General features: G+C 33.3%; 1 protein-coding gene across 8 annotated transcripts in view; it reads left to right on the top strand.

Moving 5' to 3' along the window:
- CCDC138 (coiled-coil domain containing 138) overlaps positions 1–13119 on the top strand; it is a 58479-nt gene that overhangs the window by 4476 nt on the left and 40884 nt on the right. For 5 of the 8 annotated variants that reach the window (XR_012487836.1, XM_074299640.1, XM_074299638.1 and 2 more), the window contains exons 2-6: positions 232–289; positions 1544–1673; positions 4943–5070; positions 7566–7753; positions 12174–12332. Coding sequence is in view for 7 of the 8 variants with exons in the window: in XM_074299640.1 (XP_074155741.1) it covers positions 232–289; positions 1544–1673; positions 4943–5070; positions 7566–7753; positions 12174–12332 (663 nt within the window). In the remaining variant the exon portion in view is untranslated. The remainder of the gene's footprint in view (positions 1–231; positions 290–1543; positions 1674–4942; positions 5071–7565; positions 7754–12173; positions 12333–13119) is intronic. The other 3 variants (XM_074299642.1, XM_074299641.1, XM_074299643.1) reach the window with 2 other exon arrangements.

Genomic DNA, 13119 nt, shown 5'->3' with positions numbered 1-13119 from the left:
TAAGGATCAAATGAAATGGTACCAAATTCAAGCAGTCTCATTTTTCCTTGTGGCTAAATTGTTCTAAAAATTTCCTCTACCTAAGAAAACTTTTAAAAAAGTATATTTGTGTTAAAAATGTTATAAAAATTGTAAAATTTGGTTTTATATTTTAACTTATAATGAAAATTTGAGTATTTTAAAAATATACTTTTAAGTATTAAATATATATTACATGTGTTATTTCTTTAGTTTCTTGGTTTAGATACTCTGAGCAGATGTAAAAGCAGAAGATCTCTTACCTACACAGGTAAGAAAATTAAATCTCTTCTATGTTTCATTGTTCATAATGAAATTCAATTTGAGAGGACAGTACTAGAAAATTAGTATACTGTGCTTGTGGAAAGGTATGTTGATAGTAGCATGAATAACAAATACTATGATTTTTCAACTCTTTAAAAACTAATAGCTGCTTTATAATTTCTTACAAACCTGTAATAAAACTGAATGAGCTGTTTTGGTTCTATCATTTTTTAAACTTATTTGCTCCTACATTTTCTTCCCTCCAACATTGAAATTTCTTTATATTGGATTTTAAAAACCATGTAATTGGTGGAATATACCCATTTTCATGTTATTAAGATCCCAGTTATTGAATTGAAATGATAAGTTATTAACTAAATGTTATTGTAATATACTGTAGTGAGTGATTTATGTAATAGCAGGATGTAGCTCTGATTCCATGGTGATATTTAATTTGGTTTATATCTTGGCAGAAGTCCTCTTAACATGTCAGTTACTTAATTATGAATTGCTAGTTATTTAATCATTGTGGTTGGGTACTAACATGTCTTTAAAAAGGAAAAAAAAAACATGCAAAATTCCTTTTTAAAAATTTGTTCATTGTTTCCTAAATTTAGTCTTTGACTATTCCAATTATTAGCTTTATCAGGTTCAGAATATTTCTAAGATTAACTTTTAAAAAAAATTCATCAATTAACACATGTAAAACAGTTTTAAAATATTTACTTTTATACATAATACTTCTTAGATATGATTATAGATTTTAGAATTGAAATTAGTTGATTTTAAGAACTGAAATATGTTTAATATGTGAATAGATGTTCAGGATCTTAAATGAAAATTGTATTTGTTTGACAGTTCCAATCTTAAATTTTTGAAAAAGGAAAAAGGACTTGTACTTTTTAAAAAATCTTAATTTTATTTAAAATATTTATATTTTTGGTCATATAATCTTCCCTTTTGTGTCATTGAGTTCAAATGAACATGACCTAAGATTTTATTCATTAAATATTTATTGAGAACTTATTACAATTGCATGTATTGTATGTAATGTAATAATATGTAATGTATATATGTAAGAAATAACTATATGAGGAGGATATTAAAAAATCCAATATACTTGCCTTTGGGGATGTTTCATAGTTTAGTTATGGAGATAAGATGTTATATACTTAAAGTAGTCTTAAATTTTTAGGAACAGTGTTACATGAAAAAGTCAGTATTTCAATCTATAATTTTTTATGTTTTCTATTTGCTGTAGATGTATTGGATAACTCTTCATCAGATCCAGTTATGTCTCTGCCTACTGACTCAGCAGCAACATATTCTCATAATATAAGAATAAATTCTGCAAAACCCCTCTGTGACTTGTTTAAGAAAAATGTGAATTGGTATGCCTGTATCTTTAGTAGTGTTGGCCATTTAATGTTTAATTTGAGTGTTAGCTTTAATTATCTTTTACAATTGAAAAGATAGGTAGATAAGGCTTTTTTTAAGTGCTTAAGTACGTGCTGGGGACTGTAACAACTACTGAAAGATATAAATAAAGCCAGCAATCCAGAGCCTAGCCTCAAGGAACTGGCCTTCTAATAGAGGAAACTGTTAATAAAGGGAAGTTGCTAGTACTGGTGGCCTGAAGTAAGGTGGAGGCTTGTTCCAGGAAAATTGAATGAAAGTTCTATTATTTAAAGTTGAGGATGTTTCCATGTAGATTGTGAGCATTTTGGGGACAGTTTTGTTTTCCCCTTCTTTCTTTGTATCCCTATTGTTTACAGTGATTGACATATAATAGAAATTAAATAAATACTGGTTGTCTGAGCCCAAGGTTATGCTGGGGAGAGATTAAGGGTGGTGGCTAAATTTGGAGCAGGTGGGTAGGAAGGGAGGTAGAGACCTGGTTGAAAGGTACTTCATTTTTACTTAGAAGTAGTCAGGATTGGAACATCTAAAATATATGAATAACATTTTAAAATTTGTTCTTGCCATTTGAATAATCCAAGATTCAGAAATTCAAATTGAGGTTTGTTTGTTTTAATTTGAATCCATGTTTCTTGGGCAATGAGCTATTTAATTCACTTTAATAAATAATAATAATAGCATTTTTATGGTAATTTAGATCTTGTAAAGTATTGAGTTCCTATTGTGTGCAGTGTGATTGAAGATACAAGAGAAGAGCAAAACTTGTCCCCAAGAAGCTCACAGTCTACATGGAAACATTCTGGACTTTAAATAATTGAACTTTCTTTCATTTTTCCTGGAATAGGCTTCCACCTTACTTCCAGGCCACCTATAGACAGGGTTTCCTTACTTGAGAGTTGCAGTTGGCTATAGCATTGATGTCATTGGTCACAGATCTATGGCCTATCGCTTTCTTAAAGCAAGTAAATACATGTAGAACATAAAAGAGCAATTCTCCAGAAAGTTCAAGCAGGAATACCCTCATCTTTGTAAAATTATATGCAAATTTCAAATGAAAAGTACATGTTTATTTTTAATTTCTCTATTTGGCATCCACAGACATTGCCACCTTTTGCTGTTGGAACTTAAGAGCATAGGCAAAAAAAGAAATGCAGCTTTGTCAGTATTCTGTTTTTCTAGGAAATAATCTGGGGATGATTTATAACTTTAGCTTTATTTAAAACATGTAATGAGTGTATCTTTTATGAAGAGGACTTTGTAATAGAGAAGATACATTTAGGTAAGATCTACCTGCTATGGATCTCACAGTCTAGGAGAAAAGATAAGACGCAAAAATGGACACCAGTAATACACAATTTTCAGTCAATAAGTTAGCATATGCTAAGTCCATACCATATACACAATGCCAGGAATACAATTGCAAAGACTGAAATCATTCCATTGTCAAAAAGCTTACATTCTTTTGGGGAAACAATTAACTTATTCAAAATAATAAGAAAGAATAAATAATCAAATTGGAATTGGAAGTTAAGAGGGAAGTCAGGAAAGGCTTCATGGTAGTGCTGGAGCTGTGTTGTAAAGAGGGAATTGCAGAGGTAATGAAGTGGGGCATTCTGTAGGTATACATCACCAGTGCAAAAGCATTGAGGTGGGAGTGGTGTCTTGATTAAAGAATAGAGAGGAAATTTAGCCAGATTATCAAGTTTGGAAGAGGAATAATATATAATGAATTTAAATATAAATTGGAGACAGATTACAAAGGATTAATAAGCAAAAGAGATTATAGATTTGCTCTTAGAGAATTATAGGGATTCTCAAGAGTTTATCAAATTAAGGAGAGACATGGCCATATCTGTACTTAAATCACTTTGGCAGCTGTGTGGAATAGTGGTATCTCCTGTTTACAGGCCTTGTACTCTTATCATTACAATCATCTAGCTGTCCCCTTATTAGTATCAATCTCAAGTAGAAATGGGGACCACTAAACTATCCAAAGGGGTAGGTCACACATTGATTTAGAAAACCATATATTAACATCTATATAGCCTGTTTTATTTTTATTTTGTTAAATATTTCCCAATTATATTTTAATCTGTCTCTGGAATTGTGGACTGCCACGTTTGATATCTGATATGAAAGATTGAAGAGGAGAGACCAGATAGATATAGGAGGGCCAATTAGGAAACTAGTGAGAAATACTGAGAATGTAAATTAAGGTAGTGGATGTAAGTGTAAGAAGAAGATATAAAAAAGTTAGTTGAATAGTAGGAATAATAAGATTGGGCAACTAATTGACTATGTGGGGTAAGGGAGAGTGATTTTCTGCTTTTTTTTTTTTTTTTTTGGGCTGAGGCAGTTGGAGTTAAGTGACTTGGCCAGGGTCACACAGCTAGAATGTATTAAGTGTCTGAGACCAGATTTGAACTTGGATCCTCCTGACTTAAGGGCTTTGGCTCTATCCACTGTGCCACTTAGCTGCCCCTGCATTTTCTTTTACATATACTTATGTTACATGTTATTTGTCCATATATATATATATATATATATATATATATATATTACTTATATGTGACCATATGTACTTTCTGAGCCTTTTATTACTTATAGTCTTAGAGAATTGGGGCACTAGAAAATTAAGGGATTTGTCTTGTGTCACATAGCCAGTATGAATTAGAAAAGAGGTTTAAACCAATTAGATCATCCTAATTGTTGCAGTTAATCCTTCTATTATTATAGTCTTTTGCCTTGTTGCTTCTTTACTTGATTATGTGTTTTATAGAATTTTTAACCTTTTAAGATAATTCTAATAGAATTTACAAGTTAATTTTCTCATTTTGTATCTAAACAAATTTGAACATATATAGTAGTTACTTGTCTTTAAATAATACCATTAAAATCTTTCTTTATAACTCTGTAATGACTTTGGGTAGGTCACTTTGTCCCTATGAGCCTCAGTTACTTCATCTATGAAATAGGGATAATATTTGTTATTCTTCATTACTTTGTGGTGAGGAAAGTGCTATTTAAACTTTACATATATATATATATATATATATATATATATATATACATATATATATACACACACACACATATATATATATATGTATGTATGTATATGTATATATACATATATACACATATACACTCATATATGAGAATTTTTAATTCATTTTAATTTTAACAGCATAGAATATTTTGTAGGATTTTTAAAGATTTCCATGTATATTTTTCTTTAAAGTCTAGATGATGACCTGGATTATTTTCATGACTTGAGTCCTCTGGAATTGGAAGAAGAGTTAGTTGAAGGTGATCAGAACATCAGTATTACACAGACAGTTAAACCACTGGCAAAAGAAACACCTTTAGGTAAATAAAAAAATTCTGTTTCATAATAGTCACTTATTTTTAACTTGGCCAAGATTGAAGAACAAAACTTATTTCTAGAAGTATTAAGATAGATGCTGAGTTACCTGTATATTAAAAATGTACCTTTTTACAAATTGTATTGATAATTTAAAATTCATCTATATTTTTGAAGATAATCTTTTCCTTGCTCCATATCACTATCTATTAAGCTGCCCTTTGTGACAAAAAATAAGCAGGACAAAGAAAATCAACACGTCAGGTTAGTCTGATGGTGTGTGTGGAAGCAAATACTTTTGCACAAAGAAGGGAGAGGTACCTGTTTATTGTTTCTACTAAATCAAATTTAATCATAGAATGACACATTCAATTTTTTTTTTTTCTTCTGCCCAGATTTATTTCATCCCTGTATGACTTTGGGCTGGTCACCTACCTTTTAATTGGACTAGATGGCCTCTAAAATCTCTTCCAGCTATAAAGTTTTTTGTAGTTTAAAAAAGTTATTTTTTGTTTTTAAATCATTTGAAGTTCCAAATATATCCTTTCTTCCTCCCCTTCCTGAACATCCTCCATCCCTTAAAATTAAAAAAGGGGATTAGGGAGGACAGCTTAACAAATGTAACCAAGATAACAATCGAGGCTTATTTCTTTAGTATTCCACACATAGTCTCTGTAGAAGAGTAAATTTTCTCAATTTTTAGGAATCAGGTTTGGTCATTATAATGTCTGAGGCCTTATTTCAACTTGGTCCTTCCTGATTCTAAGCCTAGAGTTTTAACCATCATACCATGTGATCGCCTCTATTTTATGAGTTTAAAAACATTGTTCTGAGAAGTTCCATAGGTTTCTCCAGGTTCTCCAGATTACCAAGAGGCTAGGTTCACATGAAAGTTTAAAATAAAACCTATCTAGTCATAATACAGCTGAAGTAACAAAGTCACAGTAAAGTTGAGACATTTCCAAATTCACAAACAAATTATAATCAGAGATGAGATTGAATTTATCCTGACACTTTAACAGTACCATTTTGTCTTCCTGTTTTTTTTTTTTTTTTAAATGTATTGGCACTTAATCTGTTTCCAGTTTTTTGTTACTGTAAAGAATGCTGCTCTAAATAGTCTTTTTCCTGTCATTTACCTGCTTTGGAGTATATGCCTAATACAAAGATTGCTCAATCAAAGAATTTGGAATAGTTATGTAATAATTTTTTCCAAATACTTGAACTAGTTCACGTGTCCATCAGTTGTGTATTAGTGTACTCATACTTTTTTTCCCACAACTCTTTAACAGTGGTTATTTCCATTTTTTATCATGTATGGATGGGAAATACTGTTGAAGTAGCTTGATCGTTGATCTTCTATCTTGTCCTATTACAATCCACTCTACTATCAAAGTGATCTTCCTCAAGCACAAGTCTGATATGTCACTCATCTATTTAGTATACTCCAGTGGTTCCTTTTTAGTTCCAGCATCAAATATGAACTCTTTATGTTTGATGATCAAAGCTTTTCATAACTTGGCTCTCCACCCCTTCTTTTCTTTTATTCATCTTAACACCCCCTCACATATTCTTTAATCCGATGATACTGGCTTCCTTAAACTCCTATCTTTCTTTGTGGGGCATCTTCATTGGTTGTTCTCATGTCTGAAGTTCTCTCCCTCTTTAGTGCTGCCTCTTGACTCCTCTAACTTCCTTTGAGTCTCACCTAAAATCATGCCTTATTCTTTCTTATCCTCCTAATGCCAGTTTATCCTGTATTCCCTTTGTTGTTAGAGGTTTTTTTGCTTGGTGTCTCCTTCATTAGAGGTCTTTGAGAGACATAAGCTGCCTTTTGCATTTCTCTGTATCTCTAGCAGTTAGCACAGCACATAGTAGTTGTTTAATAAATGTCTATTTACTAGCTGACCTAACCTAACCAGTGAAACCATAAGTCTAGCCCATTGGTGTCAAACTCAAAATAGAAATGGTAGCATAGAGCACCAGCCCTGAAGTCAGGAGGACCTGAGTTCAAAACTGGCCTCAGACACTTTAACACTTCCTAGCTGTGTGATTGTGGGCAAATCACTTCACTCCAATTGCCTCAGCCACACACACACACACACACACACACACACACACACACACACACACACACACATATTTACATAATTTAGTTTGAATGATGCCTTTGATTCATTTTTGTTGCCATTGTTGAGATGAAGACATAATTTTAGTTGTATTATCTTTTAATGTTTTATGTGAAATATCCCAAATTCCTTAGAATACTGGTCCCCAACTAGTAGAGGAGATTACTTGTTAGACCATGTTCTCCTTTTTGCTGTTTGTAATTTCTTGGGGGGAGGGGAAAACCAGCTTTTTCCAAAAAGTTTGGAGATCTTCCTGGCTAACCTAAATTCATTCAGATATTAAAGAAGCTTAAATATATACTTAGTTTTACTTAGCAATTTAAGTATTAACAAATACATTCAACTTTTTAAAATTTTTCACTTATTTTTAGATGTTACCTTGCTATGTGATTCAGTTCCTTGTAGCGAGTATTTCTATGATGGATATTGTTCTCCTTCAAAGTATACTGACAAGTCAATGTCATCTAACAAGATGTCTGACAAACACAGGAAAAGTTCACTTCCACCTCATATCAATCGGATATACAGTGAGTTATCACTGATACATCAGAAACTACAGGTGAGACATGATGAATTGAAAATTTTAAAATGTATAATTTTATGTCCTTGGCAGTTAGCATCCAATAAAATTTGAATATAATGTATATTAATTATTTAAAGCAGTAGGGATAATGAAGAGGAATGAATTAATGTTCATCTGTGAGAACTTTTTAAGGGGAAGAAATGGATGTATTGGTGAAAATGGTAAATGGGGGCAATATCTAAAAGTGCTTAAATCAGGCAGATAAAGATGTGTTTTTATGACTGGTTTTGCTTCTATGGGATCTTTTTTGGGGGAGGGGGTGTTAAATTTGTGATTTGTTAAGTACAGACAAATTCATGGTGAAGAAGTTTCTTCTCCTATTCACATCAGCATATGTTCTGCAATTTGTAGACTAAGTATTCACCTTGCAGTTGTTGGACTTGCCCAGGGTCACATAGGCAGCACACAGTATCAGTCTCCTGAACTTTAATCCAGGTTTTCCTGATACTATCGCATGCTGCCCCTTATAAGATTATAAAATCATAAATTTAGAGCTTGAAAGAAAGTCAGTTTCCCTTTCTGAGCTTTGATTTTCTCATTTGTAAAATCAGAGATTTGGATTATGATCCTTTTTTTCTTATTTGTAATGTTCTGGTTAGCTTTCTGGAGGTCCTTCAAATGGGTCTTGGTTTCAGCAGAATAATCACCACAAGAAGAGTCAGGAATAGAATAATCACCCCAAGAATAGTCAGGAATAAAGTCCAAAGTCTTGATTGTCCTCTTTAGTCTTCTAGTCTGAACCAGTCTCTCCCAAAATGCAGGAGGCAGAAGAGCCATCATGAGGCTGATCAGAGATAGAATCTCTGTGGCTGACTTTATCCTTAGTTTATATACTCTTATTACAATTACATTGAGTGTAGAACTGTTACATCATCATGCTAAGCATATGTAAACTAGATAATCATTGTCTTATCAATTCCACTGAATTAACAACTTGTTGTAAGAATCCTTGTGTCAGGGAACTCAATGATTCCTGCAGATTTTGAAGTCCTGTATCACTCTTATCATGTCTCAGGGAATCCAATGATTCCTGCTGGTTTTGAAGTTCTGCAACAGTCTTAACAATTTTTGGTTTTCATGAGTCAATTTCCATACACATTGGGTTAACAGTCATGTTTTTTCAGTGGCATATGTAGTCAGAGATGAACCACCCAATGTTTCTTGGATCTTCTCTTTTGTTTCAAGGATCTTCTCCATCTCTCTCTGATGGAGAATGCGAATACGGTTCGTTGGCACCCATCTGATTCCTTCTCCATCTGTAGAGATACAAGCAAACTCTCTCTCCCAAGCAGTTAACCTATCTGGTCCCTTCCATTCACCACTTTCTGGATCTCTCTACATCACCTGGCGATTATCTTGGTGCTGCTCACATTGGCCATCATCCCCACCTGTTTTTTGTCTGGGGTTCTGGAGCTGGGCACCACCTCTCATTTTCCTGGTAGATTCCCTTGAATCTACATTCTGAAGTCCAAGGGAAGCCTGTGTTGCATTTTGGACAAAGGGTTTGGGGTCTTGTTCTCTCTGTCTTCTCACTCTATCTCTATGCCAACATTGACTTTCAGATGCCCTACTTTACCACATTGAAAACATTGACGAGTCTCTCTGGAAGTCCCTTGCCAAGAGGGACCCTGTCTTCCCATGTTCTGCATCATAGCCTGGGTATAAAAGGCATTTGTGTCCACTGTGGCACAGCATCTTATGATCTCTAAAGGAGCATCTTTGTGTAGTCCTAAAATAATTCTTCTGCAAATTTCCTTAGCATTTTCTCTAGCAAGTTGTCTTATAATTTCTGTTGCTACATTTTCACCAATAGTTTGTATGACAGCTGTCTGCAGATATCCCATGAAATAAGTAAAGGGTTCATTTGGACCTTGTGCTGTTTTTGTGAAGGCTTCCCCTCTATCTTGTTTTCCTGGGAAAGGTGCCCCATGCTTTGATAGCAGCAGCAGCAATTTGCTCATATGTTATCAAAGGGTAATTAATCTGCTCTAAAGTGTCTGCATACTGACCTATATCTGCTAGATGGTCAAAGGTGATTGGTATATTGACTCCAGTTTGCCTATTTTGTTGGGCTTGTATCCTACAGAGTTCACTATACTCTGAAAGCTCCAAGTTTTGTCCCTGTTTTAAACATGTCCTTGCTATAGATTTCCAATCACTAGGGGTTAAAATTTCAAGCCAAATTCTCTAATACCATTTTAACATAAGATGATTTAGCCCCATAAAGAGTGATAAATTTCCAGATCAAAAGGAGTGTATCTTCTCCTAGCTTGACCTGAAGAATCAAATTCTTCTATCACAGGGTATGCATTTATTTTTAAATTAGATATATCCTGTCCTTTTTTAGTTTTAGCCTAGTGCCTTTTGTAATCTTGTCATAGGGGGTAGCCAGAGCTGCTTCAAGGGTGGTATTGATTGTGTCATTGCCCCCCCCCCCCCCCTTTCTCTCTCCACCCATGAAGGGTTAATTGAGGGGGTTGGTCATGAGATGGGGACTGCCCTAATGGCTCCTGCTGTGAAGCACTACATTCCTTGATTTCATCAGCATTGTATTTAACTCCTTTCTTGTCTAATTCTTCATGATTTTCAGCTGTTTTATCAGTACTCTTTTTTTTTTTTTTTTCCCCTTCCTGCTCTTTCTTCATTTTCCTTGTTGTAAAACTTATGTAACTCCCTAAAGCCAATTGTATTAAGTTTTTTTTATATATATATAGAAAGAGAGAGAGAAAGATGGGGGGGGGGGAGAGAATGTTCTTTTAGAAATTGAACCAGGACTATTACCATTGTAATATTCAATTAGTTGTTCCACTAGTTTCCATGTATCTGGCTCTAATTTTTCCAAGGAGACCTATATTGTAAAGTTTCTAAGAGTTCATTGATTTGCTTCCAAGTTACAATCAAACCTTTGTTTTTTATTAGCTTAACTATGCACTCTACACACTTCCCTTGGGCTGGGGAAGGCTCTTTTCTAAGCATTTGTCCCATTTCAGCTGAAATACTAGTTTAGCTCTTACCAAAGTTTCATGCTTGTCTGTTTTTGTACTCACCCTATTTCCGGTTCTTGGGGACTTCTCCACTGAACTCAGGATCTTGTCAGTCAGATGTAGGTCCTTAGTTTACATTCAAGTGCCAAAAGTTCCAGCTGGTTTTCTGGAGGTCCTTCAAATGGATCTTGGTTTCAGCAGAATAATCACCACAAGAATAAGTCAGGAATAAAGTCCAAAGTCTTGACTGTCTCCTTCAGTCTCCTAGTCTCTCTCAAAGTGCAGGAGGCAGGAGGCTGATCAAAGATGGAATCTAAGTGGTTGACTTTATCCTCAGTTTATATACTCTTATTACAGTTACATCAATTGTAGAACTGTTACATCACCATACTAAGTACTAAGTATATATAAACTAGTTAACCATTGTATTGATCAATTCCACTGAGTTAAAACCTTGTTGTAGGATTAAATAAATCATACTGAAGTGGAGAACTCACATGCTAAACTAGATAATTATTGTTTTATCAACTCCACTGAGTTAACACCTTGTAGTAAGAATCCTTGTTTCAAGTACATTTCTCCAGAGTTCTGGCATATTCCACTTATTATCTCAACAGTTCCCTCTGATGAAAATTATTTCATTGATGGTTCCTCATATCCCTAGTAAAGACACTTTAAAATTTTTCCTTTACAAAAGTTCTTCAGGAAACACTTTTTAAGAAAATTACCTTATTTCTTATCTTTAAGAGTGGATGGTATTTTTCTTGTAATGATAGAAAAGTGTGATGTAAGCTAAAATTCTGGGACCCCAGTGGAAGAAAACTACTTTTAATTGGTTGTAAAATTAGAGCTTTCAGAGACACAGTTTTCACAATTTTCTGTAAGTCTGCAATTCAGAGTCCTATTACCTATGTTTATAATTCATGAAGTTTCCCTTTTACAGAAATTAAATGTGTAACATCTTTTTCAATTCTCAACTGGTTTCATAAAGAAATTTTGAGCAGAAACAAGCAGAAATATTGCTAATTCTTATATTAGTATTATAATTTTCTTGCTCATAGTAGAACATTTTATTCTTTAAAAGAACTGACATTTCATTTAACATGCTTTGGTTTAAGGGCAAAAACACAAGGTCAGTAGATGCAATTTGAATCTCTTAAAGGATCATTTTCTGTGATTTGGAACACATATATCTTTTGTAAGATTTCTGTTAAATATTCTCATAATGCTGTTTTTAGCTGTTGTGCAATTGTGTAATTCACAATTAAGTGAGATTCCTAGGATTTTATAAAGATGATTTATTGCATTGAGTTAAACTTGCACCAAAGGAAGCAATGTTTTGCATCCAGTGTATGTGTATTTTGGATTTTATTTTTATAAGCTTTTAAAAACTTGATGTTATCTTGATACAGCAAGAAACTGTGGGACAACAGGAATTTGCTGCACAACTTCAAAAGCGAGAACATTTTTTAAGTCAAAAAGAAGAGCTGCTAATCCAACATGAAGTTGCTTTGACTAAAATTAAAAGTGTTGAAGAAGAAATTCATACAAAATTTAAAATTATGAAAGAGGTAACTTATAAAAAGATTTCAGTTTAGTGTACACTTTTCCTCTTCACAGGGTTAGTTAAAAAATTTAAGTTTTATTAGTTGATTTCATTATTAATATACTTGATATGAAAGTGGCCCTGTAGAAATGAACATTTGTTTTCATTTGGAGTTTGGGAAAATAGGATTTAAGTAACTTTAATCAATGTAAATAAATGTGGGTGTGTTTAATGCAGCTTTTTCCTTTTTTTTTTTGTTCAGTCATATTTTTTTTTTTTTTTGCTTTTATGTATTTCAACCAAAACTAAAGCTAAGAGCTTGAGGCCAAACAAAGCTTGCAATTAACAGTTTTAAAGTTGTTTCATGAGGAAAAATGGAATGAAGTTAATTTATTATGATGCTTATGACTAGTGTGGCATGTATTAGACTGAATAAATACTTGCGGACTTTTTGACTTGATGATAATTTAACGAAATAAAATTATTTTTTCTTAATATCATGGAATCAAAATTCTAATAGGAATGTCCAGGCTGAGTGAAGAGGTAGTGTGGTACAATCATAAGGACAGGGGATTTGGAATCAGAAGACCCAAATTCAAATCCATACTCTGCCATTTATTGCTTATGACCTTGGACAAGTCACTTAATCATTCTGGACCTCAATTTCCTCATTTGTAAAATAAAGGGATTGAATTGGGTGACATCTAATGTCCCTTTTAACTTTTCAAGTCTTTTGAGTCTATAATAATTCAGTGGTTTTTCAAATTTCTTTGCCTCAACTCTGGTGAAGCTAGTTTTTCTATCCCTCTATA

This window comes from Sminthopsis crassicaudata, chromosome 3 (assembly GCF_048593235.1).
Source record: "Sminthopsis crassicaudata isolate SCR6 chromosome 3, ASM4859323v1, whole genome shotgun sequence".
Classification (NCBI taxonomy): Eukaryota; Metazoa; Chordata; class Mammalia; order Dasyuromorphia; family Dasyuridae; genus Sminthopsis; species Sminthopsis crassicaudata.
The sequence above is the reverse complement of the archived record's forward strand: the minus strand, read 5'-3'. Positions and strand labels throughout refer to the sequence as shown.